General features: G+C 36.6%; 1 protein-coding gene across 2 annotated transcripts in view; it reads left to right on the top strand.

Moving 5' to 3' along the window:
• The window catches only part of mdn1 (midasin AAA ATPase 1), a 306,186-nt gene that overhangs the window by 139,272 nt on the left and 145,292 nt on the right, over window positions 1-21,622 (top strand). For both annotated transcript variants that reach the window (XM_028791087.2, XM_051925449.1), the window contains exons 46-54: window positions 2,353-2,561; window positions 2,968-3,116; window positions 6,354-6,556; window positions 8,561-8,781; window positions 9,612-9,725; window positions 14,805-14,934; window positions 15,018-15,133; window positions 15,734-15,867; window positions 15,969-16,129. In XM_028791087.2, coding sequence (XP_028646920.2) covers window positions 2,353-2,561; window positions 2,968-3,116; window positions 6,354-6,556; window positions 8,561-8,781; window positions 9,612-9,725; window positions 14,805-14,934; window positions 15,018-15,133; window positions 15,734-15,867; window positions 15,969-16,129 — 1,437 coding nt within the window. The remainder of the gene's footprint in view (window positions 1-2,352; window positions 2,562-2,967; window positions 3,117-6,353; window positions 6,557-8,560; window positions 8,782-9,611; window positions 9,726-14,804; window positions 14,935-15,017; window positions 15,134-15,733; window positions 15,868-15,968; window positions 16,130-21,622) is intronic.

The following is a 21,622-nucleotide window of genomic DNA, read 5'->3' as shown; positions in this document are numbered from 1 at the left end:
ATTCCTCATGATCCTGGACCAGGAAACTACAAATTTTATACCTGTTACCCTATTTTGCAATGGCTTATTAATCAACATTTATTTTTTACAATTGTAATGAGAACGTGTATCAAAGCAAACTTAAAAGCATATACTATGTGCTGTACCGCATATTGTTGGAAATATTTTTACCATATTATTTAAAAAGAATCTGCTGTTACAATTTTTAAAGTGTTCCAGTATAAAGATTACCAAGCAGGGCAAACACTTGCAAATATAGTGCTATCATACATTGTCTATTGTTCAATTCAAAATGCATAAAAAAATATTTGGTGTATTTCAAATTTAAAAAAAAAAAGATTACACATATGTAGTGATATTCTTGAATATAGGAGAATGTTCAATAACACAATTAATGACATTTTCGGTGTATATCAAGTGTGTTTTGTTTAACAGTGTGAACGAAGGAAGTATTTTTCAAAACTTCAGGATTTATGTGCTCTCTAGTAGTATTTGAATGAACAAAGGATTTATTCATTTTTGACATTTTTCCCATGTGAAAATCAGTACTTGTAAAATATATTCTAAACTAGTCATTTAGCCCGTTACAATAACGGGCGCTAGAACAGTAGTGCATAAACATTAGTAGGAACAGTCTATATTAAATGGCAAGGGACTTTGACCTCATTCTTTTTGTCAGTCGTATTTTTCTTTCTTTCAGCCTTTCTTTTGTTGATGTTTACTTGCTGAGCTGACCGTTCTTCGTGGGCTGCTGCCGTGCATTGTGTGTCTTTAATTTTCTGTAACAGTAATACTGTCTTGTACGGCTCTATTCAATAAGGGCGCGTAGATTTAGTTCAAATGGCTCTGGAATATGTGAAGAGCAACAGGTGCAGATCTTTATTTACGCGCGCCTTTATTTGCTGCGCCCAATTGAGGTCGTCCTTTTGAGGCTCGCCTTTTTGTGCGCGCCCTTATTGAAGGATACCGTCTTGTACGTCCGTAATATACGTCCGTAATATACTTTTAATTTTCTCTGGCGGTAATACAGGCGTGCGCGTCGGTAATATGCCTTTAATCTCCTCTGACAGTAATGTGTATGTGTTGTATGTGGCTGTAATATGCGTCACTGTATTGTGTACCTTTAATTTCCTCTCGCAGTAATACTGGTTTGTATTTCCGTAAAACGCCTCTAACTTTCTCTGACAGTAATATCGCGCATAGCGCCGTGCCCCGCGCATGCGCACTTCACCAGAAGACACCCACACACGGACACCTGGACGCACATAGGGATTTTATATATATATATATATATATATATATATATATATATATATATATATAATGTAATTACCCCGATCTACATGCTGTCAAATAAACGAACCACACGCCGTGGCGCAACGTTAGGGGCATCGCCTCTGACGCTGACGTCCGAGGTTCGATTCCCGAGAGGGAGTGCAATGGAGTGTGTACACCTGATGAGCCCAGAATGAGGGCGAAACACGTGTCGTGTACTCTTTGCATTTATTTGACAGTAAACTATTGCAACCATTCTATGATCTGCTCTTCACAAACTGAGGGCACCGTGGCGGATGTTAGCAGATTGCTGGCCAACCACAAAGCGTTACCTGGTAGGTAACCACCCACACTAACAGATTGTGACACAGACTTCGAATGCCGTGAATGTAATTACCCCGATCTACATGCTGTCAAATAAACGAACCACACGCCGTGGCGCAACGTTAGGGGCATCGCCTCTGACGCTGACGTCCGAGGTTCGATTCCTGAGAGGGAGTGCAGTGGAGTGTGTACACCTGATGAGCCCAGAATGAGGGCGAAACACGTGTCGTGTACTCTTTGCATTTATTTGACAGTAAACTATTGCAACCATTCTATGATCTGCTCTTCACAAACTGAGGGCACCGTGGCGGATGTTAGCAGATTGCTGGCCAACCACAAAGCGTTACCTGGTAGGTAACCACCCACACTAACAGATTGTGACACAGACTTCGAATGCCGTGAATATATATATATAGATTATGTAAAGCGTGATTAACCAAAAGTATCCAAGAATTAGACAAACATAAAAATTGCTGATTTTTTTTTTCTCCCCCATTTTGGTAATGTGATCTTCAATATAAATAAACCTTTGCACAGTGATACCGAATCTTGATAGGAGTATTACAGACTGCCGAAGACAGATTTTTGGGATCACTTAGTATCGATCAAGTAATTCATTTTGGTTGCTGGATGTTCATTTGTGATTTGGATATGAAGCAGATCTAACTTATAACCATTCAGTAGTATTGTCTTTAATAATAAACAAAAACCTTTTAACTATTTGAAATGACATTTTTTGTTTTTATGTTTTAGGCTTTTCTTAACAATGGACCCTGCTCATGGTGAAATCTCTCGTGCCATGCGCAATCGTGGTGTGGAAATTTATGTCCATGGTGAAAGTGAAGTATTTTCTGTGGATTCTTTGGATTTCAGGACATTGCTTCAGGCACAGGGCATTACTGGTGACAGTATTTGCACCTGTTTACTTGCTATATACACGGAGATCAAAGAAACTATTTTAGGTAATTTTAAGTACATTTTTTGATGTAACTGGATGATAGCATTAACAATTTTTTACCTTTTTGACCTAATTGGAAAATGTTTTCCATCAGTTACCAGCCAAAGAATATAAACATGTCTAACTAGCGAGTCTGCTGTATAACACTAGATGACTTGCAATCATAAATTTATGGGATTAAAACAAAAAAATTAAAGTTAATGAACTCCTGTTCCAGGATTGTTGTATCAAAAATATCAAGGATAATAGATATTTTAAAGATTGGCACAACACATTTTGTGAAAGCAGCTGCAAGAGTACACTATTGATCTAGAAGAATAAAATGTAATTTAGAAATGTGTGTGTGTGTATGTATTTTTTTTAGAAAATTGTATAATTTTACAGAATATCACTTATTGTTATTTCTATAGGCTGTCCGGTCAGTACAGTTTCTGCACTTCTTCATGCTGCTTCTCTTTTGGTTAATCATCTTCAACGGGGATCGTCTTTGTATTTTGCACTTCAGCAAGCCTGTTGGGAAGTCTTTGTGCTTTCTCAGTGTTATTCATCCAATCAAAAGGTGACTTGTTTTTGTTTTTGCCAATTGAAATTTTGTTTTATTGTTTTTGGAAAGCAGTATAATTACCTATTTGATTGAAGAGTGTAAACAACTGATCATCAACTTTCTTAATGTTTCTGTTTAGTATGAACATAAATATTTTTTTTTTTTTTTTGTTGGTACAATTCAAGTTTTAGCATGTAATACACAAAGCCAGAGTTACAGTGCATCCGGAAAGTACAGTAATCCCTCCTCCATCGCGAGGGTTGCGTTCCAGAGCCACCCGCGAAATAAGAAAATCCGCGATGTAGAAACCATATGTTTATATGGTTATTTTTATATATTTTAAGCCCTTATAAACTCTCCCACACTATTATAAGCATTTCACACACAATTATACAGCATAAACCCTTTGTATTATCTTAGATATTAGGTAAGATTCGTTGAAATTATGTATGTAAACACAGTTTACATACAGTAAAACCTAAATATTATTTTAAAGATATCGAGCGTCTCCGATATCACATATGTTACAGCCATTACGACAGACAGGTCACCAGCAATAAATACGTACAATGCAAGAAAAATTGTATACAGTAAAATGTGTGTACAGTGACACTAAACTATGTACATGTAATAAGTACTGTACGTAAATAATTATGGTTACTCACCAACAATGACACAACAACTTGTCCGATAACGATGAGTTTAATTTTACTGCACTACAAAGGATAGCGTTACAGCTCTTCTAAAGGAGCCTCTTCAGGCGACTGTTTAGCACTGCCGTTGTACTTCTTCCATCACTCTTCAATCCAAATCCCTAAAGCAGATTCCATCCAGACTACTGCCTTATCACGTCCACTTGCAACTCGTTTTGCGCCCTGGTTAAAGGACACTGCAGCCGTAGATCTTATATGCTTTTCCTCCTTTTTAAATAAAAAGAATCGTGGACTCATTGATGCTGTAATGGTGTCCTGCAGCGGTGTAGCTGTTTCCTTCCTTCAACATATCCAAAACTTTTACCTTTTCTGCACTCATTTGCATCTTCTGTTGGCGCTTGGACACGGCTCCTGCAGCAGTAGCAGTAACGTGCGTTAATGCTGAATGAGTGAGATTAGACTTCCTGGTTAATGCAGCACTCCGTTGCTGAGCCAATCAGCAGCACACAGGAACTTAACTGCGTGCTCTGATTGGGTAGCTTCTCAGCCATCCGCCAATAGCGTCCCTAGTTTGAATTCAAATGCGTCCCTTGTTTGAATTCAAATGGGCAAATCAACTGAGGAAGCACACGTACTGTAGACCGCAGACATCCGCGAAGCAGTGAAAAATCCGCGATATATATTCACATATGCTTACATTTAAAATCCGCGATGGAGTAAAGCCGCGAAAGACGAAGCGCAATATAGCGAGGGATCACTGTATTCACAGTGCATCACTTTTTCCACATTTTGTTATGTTACAGCCTTATTCCAAAATGGATTACATTCATTTTTTTAATCAGCATTCTACACACAACACCCCATAATGACAACGTGAAAAATGTTTACTTGAGATTTTTGCAAATTTATTAAAAATAAAAAAATTGAGAAAACACATGTACATAAGTGTTCACAGCCTTTGCCATGAAGCTCAAAATTGAGCTCAGTTGCACCGTTTCCCCTGATCATCCTTGAGATGTTTCTGCAGCTTAATTGGAGTCCACCTGTGGTAAATTCAGTTGATTGGACATGATTTGGAAAGGCACACACCTGTCTATAGAAGGTTCCACATTTGACAGTTCATGTCAGAGCACAAACCAAGCATGAAGGAATTGTCTGTAGACCTCTAAGACAGGATTGTCTCAAGGCACAAATCTGGGGAAGGTTACAGAAAAATTTCTGCTGCTTTGAAGGTCCCAATGAGCACAGTGGCCTCCATCATCCGTAAGTGGAAGAAGTTCGAAACCACCAGGACTCTTCCTAGAGCTGGCCGGCCATCTAAACTGAGCGATCGGGGGAGAAGAGCCTTAGTCAAGGAGGTGACCAAGAAGACTAGTCAGGATAAAGGGAAAGATGACTGCAGCAATGTACAGAGACATCCTGGATGAAAACCTGCTCCAGAGCGCTCTTAACCTCAGACTGGGCCGATGGTTCATCTTTCAGCAGGACAACGACCCTAAGCACACAGCCAAGATATCAAAGGAGTGGCTTCAGGACAACTCTATGAATGTCCTTGAGTGGCCCAGCCAGAGCCCAGACTTGAATCCGATTGAACATCTCTGGAGAGATCTTAAAATGGCTGTGCACCGACGCTTCCCATCCAACCTGATGGAGCTTGAGAGGTGCTGCAAAGAGGAATGGGCGAAACTGGCCAAGGATAGGTGTGCCAAGCTTGTGGCATCATATTCAAAAAGACTTGAGGCTGTAATTGCTGCCAAAGGTGCATCGACAAAGTATTGAGCAAAGGCTGTGAATACTTATGTACATGTGATTTCTCAGTGTTTTTTATTTTTAATAAATTTGCAAAAACCTCAAGTAAACTTTTTTCACGTTGTCATTATGGGGTGTTGTGTGCAGAATTCTGAGGAAAAAAATAAATTCAATCCATTTTGGAATAAGGCTGTAACATAACAAAATGTGGAAAAAATGATGCGCTGTGAATACTTTCCGGATGCACTGTAATTCTGTGGGTTAATAGTGGACAGTTAAAGTCCATTGTTGACTTTTTCAATATGGATTTACTGCATCAACAAGTGCTTTAGTCTGAGTCACAAAAATCAACCTTTGCCAATTTATAGGATAACTGATTACTTCCTTTGAGAATGATTGCTTTTGTCATTTTCTTTACTGTCTCTTTGTAAAGATATTACTCATTAATATTTTATATTTTTACTTTCATACAAGTTAGTTTGAGCATACCTTCACAATGATCAATAATTGGAAAAGCAGATACTGTTTGTATATAGTGTAGTGGGGAGATAGACTTTCAAAATTTATGAATCTAATATCTTGTATGGTTTTGTCTTTCTTCATTTAGTAGGGCAATGATATTAAAAGTACATTGAGTAGCTGCTGGCCCCTGTTGGTTCCAACCTGTGTCACTTGGATTAGCTAGGTGTGGATGTCCTAGTGTGTGATTGTTTTCATTCATTCAAATCTAGCATTACTTTATGTCCATGTCAGGTTGTGTTTTATAGTGGCAGCATCATAAATTTCTAGCACCATGATAAATATGGTATGTAAAGAGGCTTTTGTTTCTAATCAAGCATTTTACTTCCAGCAAGTGCAAGAGATTGTGGAAAAACATCTCTCATCCCTGAAATCCAGCAAAACTTGGGAATGGAAATTGCTATCACCAGGACTTTGGCCGGATCCAATACCTTCTGCTCTCCAGTCAACTGAAGATTCCTGCCTTTCCACTATCATCAGAGATGGGCAAGTGCTTACCCATTGCCTGAATATGTTAAGTTTGAGTACTAACAGGTGAGTAATAAGTTTCTTTACCGTCTTATCAAATCTCCATCTTATGAGTTGCACCTTTTTGTGATATTATGTTTGTATATCATCATGTAAATTGGAAAAATTAAAAAATATTGCTGCTTCATGAAACCAGTGTTTAAATTCTTATTTATGTAGCCAATGCCAATCTCAATTGCAAGAATATTGACCTCTGTGACCTATGTTTACACTGTAATTAACAGTAACTTGATTTTTTTTTTCAAATTTGATTTTTTTTCTCCTCACTGTTCAACTTAATTTTTGTATTGAACTTTGCTTGATTGCAAGATTCTACAGACATCTATCCTGAATGTTGTCTGCTTACCTATATACTGTATAAGTAATGCAAATTTCATTCACTCATTCATCAACAAAAACACAATTGCATTTACCTAAAAAACTGAACTTTGGTAAGGTGGTACATCTATGGCAGTAGATATCCATTAAGGAAGGATATGTCAATATATCAATATTTAGAGGTAGACCCCCAACAGGAGAACTAAATACCCAAAATCTTAAAAATACCTTGATGGATTTAATTGAAATTTGGTGACATTGTAGAAAAAAGAAAATCTGTCAACACATTTTTTTTTTATTTGTAGACATTTGTGAATTTCCCATTGGGATTAATAAAGTATCTATCTATCTATCTATCTATCTATCTATCTATCTATCTATCTATCTATCTATCTATCTATCTATCTATCTATCTATCTATCTATCTATCTATCTATCTATCTATCTATCTATCTATCTATCTATCTATCTATCTATCTATCTATCTATCTATCTATCTATCTATCTATCTATCTATCTATCTATCTATCTATCTATCTATCTATCTATCTATCTATCTATCTATCTATCTATCTATCTATCTATCTATCTATCTATCTATCTATCTATCTATCTATCTATCTATCTATCTATCTATCTATCTATCTATCTATCTATCTATCTATCAATTAATAATGCTGTAGCCAGTGGGGCATTCTAATGTACCTCATCCCTCATTTTGTGATCACACAGAGAAACTGGGCATGACAGTTTATGTAAATGAGGGCCGTCTGTAGAAGCGAAGTGAAACATGCAAAGTTTGGTGAAGCTCAAACAAAATATGTTTTGCAAGTGCTTGCCAGGCAGTGTGGCTGTGAACATAGTCAATTTTGCTCAATTGTTCCAGTAAGAAAGATATTTAGTAAATACAAACCCTTATCCCCTTCTTCTTATCTGCAACCTTTGAAAATACCAGTATGGGAACTACAATTCCCATCAACGCTCACAAAGTTTAAATAAGAGCATTGATAAAAGTACTGTTGCATCAAAAGTAGCAACTGCTGCATTTTTTTTCCTTAATCACTTTGGAATAACACTTTATTTGTCTCGCTGGATTATAGCGTTTATTTTGAGCAGTGTTTCTCAACTTTTCTGGCCTTGGGATCCAGTTTTACCTTTTAACAGCAAAATGAGTAGCATGTTAGTTTTGTTTTCTTGATAAACAACTTATGAACACTGGATACTTTTGTGGCTTCTTTAAAGATTTCTACTGTGTTTACTAGTTGTTGCTGTGTGTCATACAGTATAGGATTTGATAAGAAACGAGTACTGCATTATTAAAATTGTAATACTGTTACATTTATAATTACACTTAAAGAATTATGAATGTCTAGATGATAGACTGAAGAAAAAACTATAAATATAGTAAATGTTTACTTAAAGCAGCAAAAAAGCTTTAGTGCAATTATTAAAAATTATTAAAACCTTTAAGTGCAGGTATATTTATATTTAAGCAGTGCACCAATACCAATTAATTGATTGTGTGATATATATATATATATTATTATTATTATTTTATATATATATATATATATATATATATATATATATATATATATATATAATATAAAGATTTCCATAAGGAGTGCAGCTGTCTAGAGTTGGGATTGAAGAGCTGTTTCCTAAAACCTCTCTCCTTCTCTCTTTCTTCAGATGTCGACCTTTGATATTGTCTGATTTGCAACAAGTACTTCAGTCTAGGTCTTTGGACAATTTAACATTCATGTCCACCAACTTGGAAGAAAATTTTAATGAGATGATGTGCTTGATCAGTCCTGCTGTGTGGCTTGTAACTGAAAGGGCATCACATGAAGACTGGGTTCTCCGGGCTATTTGGCTGAGTCACTTATCCAAGTGCTATAAACACGTCAAAGGTTTCTACTTTTCTAAAACTGGGCATTATGTTAAAAAGTGTTCTTATTGATAATATGATAGGAATAGGTAATAAGAGTGTAAATCATACATTCTGTTTGTTCATTTAGAAATTTAATTTTGTAAAAACTAGCTGCATCCTTAAAGGAAAACATTAATTGGTTTGATCAGAGCTATTGAATTTTCAAAGTAATGTATAGTCTTTAAAAGGACATGTTATTTAAGATATAATTTAAATAGCATTTTACAATCCTATCCTTGGAAGCAGTCTATTGTATTCTGTTTTTTATTGCTGAAATTTGTTTTTAAGAGATATATTATTAATCACATACTTGCATGTAAGAACTGTTGAAGTGAACATAAAACTGCTCATCCTGACTTGATGAATCTGGCAATTGATACATAATCTGTTCTGCATTCAAGATTAGATTGTAGATTTCAAACACTTTCATATAGGGTGAGGAAGGTTAAAAACATATTTTTATCAGTTCTATAGTATTAATTCATTCTTGGCAAAAATAAATCAAATAAATTTTTCATGATAGCGTCCAGTTTTGCCACCAGCCTCTCTTCTACATCAGCTTCCAGTGTGTTCAGGGTTCACCCGGTGATGGAGCATGCTTTCCTGATAAATTTGTTCAGGCATTGTACAACTTTTGAAAACAGGTTGCGTTCCCAGGGGACTACAGGGTAGAACAACATACTGGCCCACAGCTTACTACAGATATCAAAAGATCTGAGTGTTAAACACCTTTAAGTGTTGCTTTTTCTCTTGCAATGATATCATGTGAAAGTTTGTTTTTGGTGTATCTAAATTTATTTTTTGCTGTAGATATTGTTCATTTTCACTTGGAGGCTGGTTCCAAAGCCCTGAGATCAGTTTTTTCTACTAAGCTGAGTGGAATAATATGGCAGTACATTAAAGAAATGCAGCACCAAACAGCCGGTGAGTGTATTTTTTTTTGAATACCTTATAGAAATAAATCTAAGAAGTAGTTGTGCTAACCATCTCATTAATTTGTGAAATTTACATAGAACATTTATCAGAATTTCGCAGATAGGTAACATTAACACTTGTAAGTAAGTCCTAATTTATTTGTAGGGAACACTGAAAACTGCATCTATCCTGCTTTTGTTGTTGTCTAAAAATGTTTGGTGAGCAAATGTCTACTGTTTTCATAATATTTATACTAAAGATCAATTCAAGAGATATTTGCAGCTGTACATAAATTGGTAAGTATTTATCAACAAAAATCAACTTTTAGGGTTTACAAAAGCTGCTTAAAGCATATTTCCTGGAACTGTTCATTTCTGTAGTTTTTACCCTGGCTGGCAAAAATTGCTATTAATAAGATGATGTCCTGCTTTCTTTGTTTTGGAGAATAGCTTATACTGTATCTGAGTCTGTCCTATTTGTCAGCATTTTTCAAATAACCACAGTTCTTGGATCCTAACACATTTATCGAGGTGCTGAAATGTGCTGATGTTATATTCTGAGAAATGAATCATGAACAGATAACTGCTTTTATGGTGGTGCTGGGTTAAAAGAAAAAAAAAAAACAAATCTTAGTGTTTGAAGGGAAGAAGTAAATACAGCAGCTTAGACAAGTTATGAGTATTAAACAGCCAGTTCCTTTAAACTTCAATTTTTAATAAAAGAAGATTTAAGCAGGTCACTATTAATTTTAAAATGAGGGTAAATCAGTGGAAGTCCTGCTTGATGTTGAGCTATCAGGATGCTTGCTTCGATGAGGCCTCCCGCCAAGAGGCCTATATATTTGGATGTGCCAGTTAATCCAGCACTGTGAGTTTATGGTCAATGAACTTCAGGAGTGGGAAGAGAACAGAGATAGCATGTATTTTAGTAGAGAATTGGCTAATCTTGCCCATGTGTCTTTTAGAGAGATAACATTTATTTATATAGCACGTTTTCATACAAAATGATGTAGCTCAGAATGAAGAAAGAGAAAAAATATAAAAATAAAATTAGGCAATACTAATTAACATAGAATAAAAGTAAGGCCTAATGTCCAGGGAGGATAGAAAAAAGAAAAAAAAAAAAACTCCAAACAGCTAGAGAAAAAAAAAAAAATATCTGCAGAGGTTCCAGGCCACAAGTCCGCCCAGCCCCTGCTAAGCATTCTACTTAACAGAAATGATCTCAATAAGTCCTCATGGTTTTCAGGCTCCACGTGGAAGAATCGGATGATGATAATCATATAGTGGCCTTCAATCTATCAATGTAGGGACTGGAGTGAACTTTGATCAGGTGCTGGTGGCGCAGATCGCCACCACAGAAAACCGGTTAAAGAACAGCAAAGAAAGTAGGGGTTAGTATGGATTTCGAAGCCATGAAAAAAAAAAAATTACACTTAAATGCATATACAGAATATCAGGGTTAAACTAAACTGAAGCTAGGATAAAGCCATGTTAAAATAATGAGTTCTTAGCAGTTTTTATAAAGTGCTCCACCGTATTAGCCTGGTGAATTTCTATAAGTACGCTATTCCAGATTTTAGGTGAATAACAGCAGATGGCTGCCACTTCTTCTAAGTTTAGCTCTTGGAATTAAAAGCAGACACTTGTTTGAAGATGTAAGGTTACGATTTATATGTGAAAGGCATTCTGAAATATAGGATGGAGCAAGATTATTTAAGACTTTGTAAACCATAAGCAGTACTTTTTAAAGTAAATTCTTAATGGCACAGGTAACCAATATAGTGACATCAAAACTGGAGAGATGTGCTCGGATTTTCTTTTCCTAGTTAAGATTCTGGCAGCTGCATTCTGCACTAGTTGCAATTGATTGGTGTCTTGAGAGGAGTGCGTTACAGTAATCTAGCCGACTAAACAAAAACGTGAACTAATTTTTCATCATCTTGAAAAGTTATACGGTATCTAACTTTTGCTGTATTTCTTAAGGTAAAAAATGCTGTCCTAGTAATCTGATTAATATGTGATTTAAAATTTAGGTCAGAGTCAATAATTACCCCAAAAAAAGTGTCACAGGAGGAGACACTAGACTACTAATATAGAAGGGTCAGTGTCCAACATAAGCTCAAGGTAAGAGTTGAAAACTGTCCAGGGGCATCAGCCCCAAGTTGGAGGTGTACAAACTGTTTATAGGACCTTACAGGGCTAGATGGCAATTCTGAGAACGCTGAGGTGATAGGCATGAATGAAGAACCCCAACAGGTTACTTCAAAGCCTTAAAAAGGTAAGTAGTGATGATAGAGGATTGTGACTCAGATTTACTCCAGGAACAGAAGAGAGAGTGTTTGTTTGTGTGTGTGTGTGTGTGTGTATGTATGTATATACGATCTTGATAAAAATATGTAAATAACAAATAGGTTAAGTTTGCAAATGATGCTAAACCAGAACACCCCAAACACTCACTATCAGTTTTACTATATTTGTGAACTTGGGGAGGCATCAATTAACTCTTAAGAATTACCCAGGGCAGAGGACGTGGACCCACCTGTGCTTGCTGTGACACTAGCTTTTGTAAGAAGACACTGACAATGCCGCCACTTAGCCGTATCACTGGCATGCGAGTCCTATTAATTTTTATTTCAGGAAAATACCTCTAGATAGACAATGTTTTTAGTGAAAACTTTAAGCCTTGCCCTCCATTGGTGAGATATTTCACTTGCATGTTGTTGAACTACAGTGTTTGCTTTGTTTCAACATTCTCTCTTCATCTTTGTCATTAACACGATGCTGTTGTTGCGCAGCAGCGTTTGCTGCACACAGGTCTTCCATAGTGAGAAGTGAGTTACTTGCATGCGCCATCTAGTGGCTGTGGTTGAACATGAGCAGAGTGGACTGCTCCTTAGCTGTAAAAACACACACACTCACACAGGTCTTTCATTTATGTATGTCTAATGTAAAGCAAAAATGTAACAGTACACAGTGGAAGAAGAGTAGAGTTTGTCCAGTCTGCAGTAGTCCAGAGCCGGTATTTCAAGACCCTAATTTTGTCCTTTAAGGAATGTCCTTCTTATTGGTACTCACCCTGTCAAACCTGCAGCACAAAGTCTCCTTTTCACAATAGAAACTGAGACTTGCATTTTTTGAGCCCTGTTAAGCTGGGTCTGAAGCTATTGTGCTGTGATGTGCCATTCATGCAACCTAGTCTTCTGATTGGTTGTGACTTTGGTCTGCCAGATCTCTTCCTGACAGTGTTTCTTCCAACTTCCAATTGCCTTGGATTGTATAGACACCATACATACTGACACTTTGATTGTTTTTGCTATTTCTCTAAATGAAAGGCTTACACTTCTAGAGGTAATAAAGCTCTGTCTCATTTAATTTGTAAATTGTCATTTTCTTGCCATCATAGCTGGAATATTGTCCAAGTAGTATTTTGGATGGTGTACATCTGTGCCAACTGCTTACTTCAACTTCCAAGGCTTAATTTACTTTAACTGCTGCATAGACATAGCAGTACTTGAGAAATTCTATAGAACAATGGCTAGGCTGATTCCAGAACTGCAAAGTATGAGTTAAGAGGAAGGATTAAAGGCTTAATGATGTGTTCAGAATTATGAATGGAGTTAGCATGGTAGATCTCAGCTGTTGTTTTATTATGTTCATTTAGGACATGTGGACATAGCCGGAAATCTGGTATTGGTAAATCATATACAGTAATCCCTCGCTATATCACGCTTTGACTTTCGTGGTTTCACTCTATTACGGATTTTATATGTAAGCATATTTAAATATATATTGCAGATTTTTAGCTGGTTCGTGGGTTTCAGCGGACAATGGATCTTTTAATTTCTGGTACATGCTTCCTCAGTTGGTTTGCCCAGTTGATTTCATACAAGGGACGCTATTGGCAGATGGCTGAGAAGCTACCCAATCAGAGCACGTATTACGAATTAAATAAAACTCCTCAAATATACTGTGAGCACGGTGGCTGTTCGCACACCTAGAGGATACGGCTGCTCCACAAAAAACTCTGAAAGACTACCTTCATACTGCTCCCTTCATTGCTGGGCTTACTTGTGGTTGCTTTGTTGCGCGATATACTTCCCGCACGGTGCTTCACATACTTAAAAGCTCAAACAGAACCTATTGATTTTTGATAGTTTGCTTTTCTTTCTCTCTCTCTCGCTTGCTCTGACATTCTCTGCTCCTTACTGCGGGGGTGTGAGCAGGGGGGCTGTTCGCACCCCTAGAGGATACGGACGCTCCTCTAAAAAATACTAAAAGACTACCTTCACATTGCTCCCTTCCTTGCTGGGCTTCCTTGCAGCTGCTTTGTCAAGCGACATGCTTCCCGCACGGTGCTTCGCATACTTAAAAGCTTGAACAGCACCTATTGATTTTTGATTGTTTGCTTTTCTCTCTCTCTTTCTCTCTGACATTCTGTGCTCCTGACGCGCACTCCTTTGAAGAGGAAGATATGTTTGCATTCTTTTAATTGTGAGACGGAACTGTCATCTCTGTCTTGTCATGGAGCACGTTTAAACTTTTGAAAAAGAGACAAATGTTTGTTTGCAGTGTTTGAATAAAGTTCCTGTCTCTCTACAACCTCCTGTGTTTCTGTGCAAATCTGTGACCCAAGCATGACAATATAAAAATAACCATATAAACATCTGGATTCTACTTCGCGGATTTTCATCTTTCGCGGGGGGTTCTGGAATGCAACCCCCGCGATCGAGGAGGGATCACTGTACAAATGTTAAAAAGCATGTTTTCACTTGGAGAATTATAGACATAACATATGAAATAATTTACCAAATAGTGCTATAGAGAGTTGGACTTTTAGGACCATTGGAACTCGACTTAATGTTATTTTGGAGAAGTAAGAGGAATATATTTGATGAAATTTGCTGGGCTGGATCTCATTTTAATTAAAATTGTTCTGATACCCTAATACTGAGTATTAAGGAATTAGACTATCACAGTTTTGAAAGATAAGATTACAATGCTCTAGTTTTTGCATTATTAGGAAGTCATTGTCAAGGTTATAACAATTAAAGTGAAACTGCCTGCTTTGTTTTCTTTTTCCCTTAAGATGAATATATAATTTCAATGGATGTACGTTGGAATCTACAGTATTTGGATATTTTAAAAAACTCTATAACCTTTGACTCTGTGGAAGAATTTCAGCATTATATGGATGGCTTGAATTCAATGGTTAACAGGTATATTATTGACTTCTAACCATTTTTGAGTTTTTTGAGGTTTGATATACTAGTATAACATCTGCTTGTTTACTTATTCTTAGAGTGAGACTTCTGATGGACCGTGTAAAGCAAGTGCACATTGAAGAAGCTGTCTTATACAGAGAAAAAAAAACAGGAAACAATAGTATTTTAAGAATATGTAAAGCCTTTCAACAAGGTAATATGTTGAATATTATAGAACATTTACACTAGTAAATGCCATGTATTACAACTGCTATTTTTTTGTATTTGTTGATGTAAAGTTGTACAATATGCAACTGCAGGACAGTTGAAATACAAAGTTATATAGTACTTGTATGTTTGGTAATTTCTTACATTTTAAAAAAATAAAGTAATTTCCATTATATTAGTTTCAGGAAAAAATAGTTTCCTTAGAATTCATGCTTTCAACAGTAGTGTAAGTTGTGCCTTTAATGCCTACATTTCTTATTATACTATATGATGTGTTACTGTTACCTTCCTTTTTATGTATAAATAATCTTTGGAATTTTACTGAATAACAAACTTTACATTTTGTGTTATGTCAGTTACATTGTTTCGGACAAATAATGAATGGTTTTATGTGATTTATTTTAGTATCAATTGTATTTCTTTTATGTTTTATTTGGTCTTGTTTTGGATATGGTTTATAACGATAGTGTCCATAATGGTACCTAAATTAAGTGTTACAAAGTTTAAATTTAAGATATCAAATTTATAATTATAAAAGTGAGGTTCTGTAATTGATGTGATTATTACCATTATTTGTCCCTAAAAGGTTCCCTAGAGTTTGAAGATTTACCTTATCCAGTTCTGGCTCACATTGCAAAATTCTTTGCACACTGGGATTGCCATATGGAGCAGATACTACAGACTGGAAAGTCATTGATACTGGACGAAAATCTGTCTGATGTTAGTAGTTGTTTCCTTCCATTATTTCAGCCGAATTAAGAAACATAGGTGAATTATAACTACTTGTGTTCATGTATTTCTCCCCTGGTTTCTTGCTTTAGTTACAGTGCTGCGTTCTGTGGAGAGACAGACTTTGGGATATTTCAGACCGTATTCAAGCAGATTCTCATGGTTTAGCAGTATTTGCTTTGCACTGGAATTGGGTTCAGAAACATCTTATTTCTAAAATACCTACAATACTCATTGGAGATGAATCACAAGAGTAAGTAACAAAAACTAATATATTTCTCAGTACCAGAGTTTATAACTTTGGCATGTTTAATTCATGATACTCTTAATGATGTATGATACTTTATTATTGTTTGCTATTTGGTTATAAAAAACTAAATAAAAGGCCAGCAGATGATCTGACCGGTTTTCCTTGGCGTGCATTAAGCCCAACCCAGACCCCCCCTTCACAACAGGAGCAGCAGAGACGCAAAGTGGCAAAAGGACAGCTGCTGTACAGGCTTTTAAATGATCGCCGCACAGCATGACGCAGCTCGCCAGAAGCAGCAGCACAAGCCAGCAGATGATCCAACCGCATCTCTTTAGTGTGTATTCAGCCCCACACACACACACACACAATGTGAGAGGCAGAGACACGAAGTGGCAGAAAAACAGCTGCTGTACAGGCTTTTTTAAATGATTGACATGCAGCGCGACAAACAGAACATGAAGCTCGCCAGCAGTGGCAACAGAAAGACAGCAGCTGATCTGACAGCATCTCCTTAGCGTGCATTCAGCCGCCCCCCATTCATAACGCGAGCAGCGTTATACGTACTGCGAGAAAGAGATTTAACCATCCCCGGGGCCAGAAATAAATGACGAGTATTGTTTTTACAAACGTTTTAAAGTAAAAGTGAAAATAATGCATTGTATATCTGGTAAACCAAACCTGAGGGTGGGCGAGTGAAGTGAGCAGGGGACGGAGCCCCCTAGTATTCCATTAAAAAAAAATAAGTTCAAAACTCTGAAATAAAGTCTGGTTTTGGCTGAATTATTCATTCGCAAATTCACTATGACAGCTAGGTTTCTGCTTTCCTAAACAGTTTATCCATCTTCTTGTAGCTTGTTTCTTTTTAATATGTAATTAATGAAAGTCTCACGTGTCTACAGTTTTCTAGTTACTACTGACTAAATACATCTGTGTGGGTGGATGTGTGTGTATGCGTGTATAATATACTGTATATGCTGTTTAAGTAGTTACACTATTGGTCAACAATTTTAGAACAGCCTCAATTTTCAAGTTTTTATTGACATTTGAGTAGTTCAAATCCATTGAATAACATGATGTGGCACAAAGGAAATAAACTGCCAGAGGTTAAAACAACATTTAAGGTTAACAAGAAAAAAAAAAAAATTTTCAGAGTTATACATAAAAGCCTTTTTCAGGGAACAAGTAATGTATTAACAACTTAAAGATTTTCTCCAGCAATGGATGTTAATTAAGCCTTGAAAGATAATGTAAACAATTTGTACAGGTGTCCCAACTTTTGTCAGTTACTTACAAACCTTCTGTGTAAAAGCAGTACTGGAAAAAGCTGTGTTGCTACACACATTGAAGCATTATTTGCATGATTTTGCACTGTATATTGCTATCATAATGATGAGAAAAGGCAATTCACAAAGAAAGACAGACTGTTACAACCTTTAGAAGTGAAGGCCATTCCTTTAAAGAAGTTACAAAGAAAGCCAAGTTGTTGGTAAGTTCAGTTTCCTACATCATCTAGAGGAATCTGGAAACTCTGACAGGAACAGGTCTGGCAGACCCAAAGCCAGAATAGACTCAGAACACAGAACCAGATATAAAAAAAACTTTTCAAAATATATTGTATATAATTCTGTTTGTATGTGTGTTTGTTCAATTAACACATTAAAAAATTTCTGCAATTCAGTTTTTTAGTGGATAATTTGAAAGTGCATCACACGTAATGCAGCAACGGCAAATTAATCCATACCTGTTAATAGCAGAAACGGGTCACTAGCGCTTGACAATTGCCTATGTTGTTTCTTGATAATGCACTTCATCCACACTCCCCAGTAGATTTGGTACCTGTCTCTTATAATATGTAATGTCCCCATATTGGAAAGTGCTGTGTACCATATTCAATCAATAAGCGATGTGATTTGTCCTGTATTTTTGTATATATGGTTTAATATATACACTAGCTCTTATGGTATTGTTTTCCACAATTTAAATCAATCCAGTTATACAAGTGGAGTAGATGAATTTAATTTTTGTGCTGTGCTGATGTTGCAGACAGACAAACACTGCATGCTGAGTGAGATTGCGCATCAGTGCCTTCCTTGCCATTAAAGCTCCATTTACACATTAACAGTAAAAAAATAAAAAATAAAAATGGCACAGTATAGCAGAACATCCAGAATAAGAAGGTGCATTTAGCATCAGCACTACTTTGGTAATGTCTGTTAATCCAAGTCTGCACATAAGAGAGGCTTTTGAGGTATAGGTCTGAGTGGGAAACAGAATGCCAGTAGTCAGCCTTGTCCCCGGTGTTGAATAAAGTTGCCGTCAAGCTTTTTCGATCATCCATGGAGTGGTATCTGTACCAAGCAGCCAAAGAGCAGATGACACAGAATGAACTTGCTTGATTCCTTATACTCACTCACACTTCCCCCAAAGCTTAAATGGTATGTTGTTGTTGTTTAATTAATTGTATTTTACCTACTGTAGCCTACATTTGTACTATATTGTTACCAATAAAACTAGGCAATAATCTGAAAATTAAACATACTAATATTTTCATCCATTTGGAATGAAGGTAAAGACTTATTTTATAATTCGTAAATGATACATTCTATGACAATGTGCAATTTGAAATATCTAAATAAACAACCCTATCGGATATATATTTAGAAGTTTTTCTCCGTCTCTCCTTTGTTATTTAGAAGCCTGATCTATACACATTTTTAATTTAACTAATGACTCCTCCATTCCAAGTAATAGCTGCCAGTTAGCTTGTGTGCATCATGCCATTAAGCACAAACTGAGCTATAACAGTGCTATTTGTACACAAAAGCTGAACCATGATTTTATGTTTGTTTTTTAATATTTGTGTAATTTTTAGTGCTTATGGTACTGTATATTGTCTTGCAACATAGAAATTCAAACCATTTTGTGGGGGAGGTATGTTTGGTGGTCATTGGATGTTGTTCCTGTTAAACTGTTTAATAAACTGGAATAATTTAAATGTTAAAACTGTTTTGTATTAGAAGTTAATCACTGAGATATTTGTTTTATAGAAAAAAATGAATGTGCTTGAATGAAATATAATAGAGATTAATATGCACTTGATTTTGATAAACATTCAATTATGCGATTGTGATTGCATTTTTTAATCAAGTATATATGTATGTATATGTGTTTGTATGTATGTAAGATTTTGTGCTGTGAGACACTTACCACACAAGCTGGTGACCCTCAGAAGCTTGTCTTCTGATTGGGTTTACTTTAGGTCTGCCAGATCTCTTCATATCCAAGTTTGTTCCAGTTTCCAATTGCCTTTGGATTGTATAGGACACCTTAATTTCTTTTGCAGTTTCTCTAAATGAAAGGCCTACACTTCTAAGAGTAATAATGCTCTGCCTCATTTCATTTGTTAATTGACGTTTTCTTGTCATTATTACTGGAATATTGTCAGAGTAGTACCTTGGAGGGTGTAGTAACACAGTCTGTTCCAACTCTGTTTTAAGACGGCTGGGGGGGTTTTAAGTAATCAACAGAAGTTGTGATGCCTGTGCAAATTGTTTGCTTTAACTGGCAAGGGTTAATTTACTTTACTTGCTGCAGAACCATTTGTAGGTTTTAACCTATTAGTTGTTCCCTGAAGAATGCCCACACAATGCTGCCACACTGCTCGTGTGTGTATTATATATGTATTTATATTATATATATATACATATACACAGTACTGTGCAAAAGTTTTAGGTGTGAAAAAAAATGCTGTAAACAAAGAATGCTTTCAGAAATGGAAGTGTTAATCATTTATTTTCATCAATCAACAAAATGCAGTGAATGAACAAAAAAGAGGAATCTAAATCAAATCAATATTTGGTGTGACCACCCTTTGCCTTCAAAACAGCATCAATTCTTCTAGGTACACTTGCACTCAGTTTTTGAAGGAACTCGGCTGGTAGGTTGTTCCAAACATCTTGGAGAACTAACGACAGATCTTCTGTGGATGTAGGCTTCCTCACATCCTTCTGTGTCTCCATGTAATCCCAGACACACTCGATGATGTTGAGATCAGGGCTCTGTGGGGGCCATACCATCACTTCCAGGACTTCTTGTTCTTTACGCTGAAGATAGTTCTTAATGACTTTGGCTGTATGTTTGGGGTCGTTGTCCTGCTGCAGAATAAATTTGGGGCCAATCATACGCCTCCCTGATGGTATTGCATGATGGATAAGTATCTGCTTGTATTTCTCAGCATTGAGAACACCATTAATCCTGACCAAATCTCCAACTCCATTTGCATAAATGCAGCCCCAAACATTCAAGGAACCTCCACCATGCTTCACTGTTGCCTGCAGACACTCATTATTGTACCGCTGTCCAGCCCTTCGACGAACAAACTGCCTTCTGCTACCGCCAAAAATGCTGCCAATTTTCTGTACCCCAGTTCCTATGTTTTTGTGCATACTTGAGTTGCTTGGCCTTGTTTCCACGTCGGAGGTATGGCTTTTTGGCTGCAACTCTTCCATAAAGACCACTTCTGGCCAGACATCTCCGGACAGTAGATGGGTGTACCTGGGTCCCACTGGTTTCTGCCAGTTCTGAGCTGATGGCACTGCTGGACATCTTCCGATTTCGAAGGGTAATAAGCTTGATGTGTCTTTCATCTGCTGCACTAAGTTTCCTTGGCCGACCACTGCGTCTACGATCTTCAACGTTGCCCGTTTCTTTGTGCTTCTTCAAAAGAGCTTGAACAGCACATCTTGAAACCCCAGTCTGCTTTGAAATCTTTGTCTGAGAGAGACCTTGCTGATGCAGTATAACTACCTTGTGTCTTGTTGCTGTGCTCAATCTTGTCATGACATGAAACTCTTCCACAACCTCACCTTGGTAGCAGAGTTTGGCTGTTCCTCACCCAGTTTTAAGCCTCCTACACAGCTGTTTCTGTTTCAGTTAATGACTGTGTTTCAACCTACATGTGACATTGATGATCATTAGCACCTGTTTGGTATAATTGGTTGATCATACACCTGACTATAATCCTACAAAATCCCTGACTTTGTGCAAGTGTACCTATAAGAATTAATGCTGGTTTGAAGGCAAAAGGTAGTAACACCAAAAATTGATATGATTTAGATTTTTCTTTTGTTCGCTCACTTTGCATTTTGTAAATTGATAACAATAAACAATCATTATTTATATTTCTGAAAGCATTCTTAGTTTACAGCATTTTTTCACACCTGCCTAAAACTTTTGCACAGTACTATATATATATAATATGTGTGTGTGTATATATATGAATGTACAGTATGCATATGTGTATTGACGATATAAGAACCTAACATTGCAAACTAACAAGCCATAAAATTAAATGATGTCTGAAATTGGCAAGGATTGGTTTCTAATTAAGCAATTGGGTTGGAATGAAAAACTGCAGCCACTGTGGTCTTCCAGGTCTGACATTACCCACCCCTGACCTAGGTGCTACTTCCAACAGCCTACATGGCTATCTTTATG

Source organism: Erpetoichthys calabaricus, chromosome 3 (assembly GCF_900747795.2).
Source record: "Erpetoichthys calabaricus chromosome 3, fErpCal1.3, whole genome shotgun sequence".
NCBI classification, from domain to species: Eukaryota; Metazoa; Chordata; class Cladistia; order Polypteriformes; family Polypteridae; genus Erpetoichthys; species Erpetoichthys calabaricus.
The sequence above is the reverse complement of the archived record's forward strand: the minus strand, read 5'-3'. Positions and strand labels throughout refer to the sequence as shown.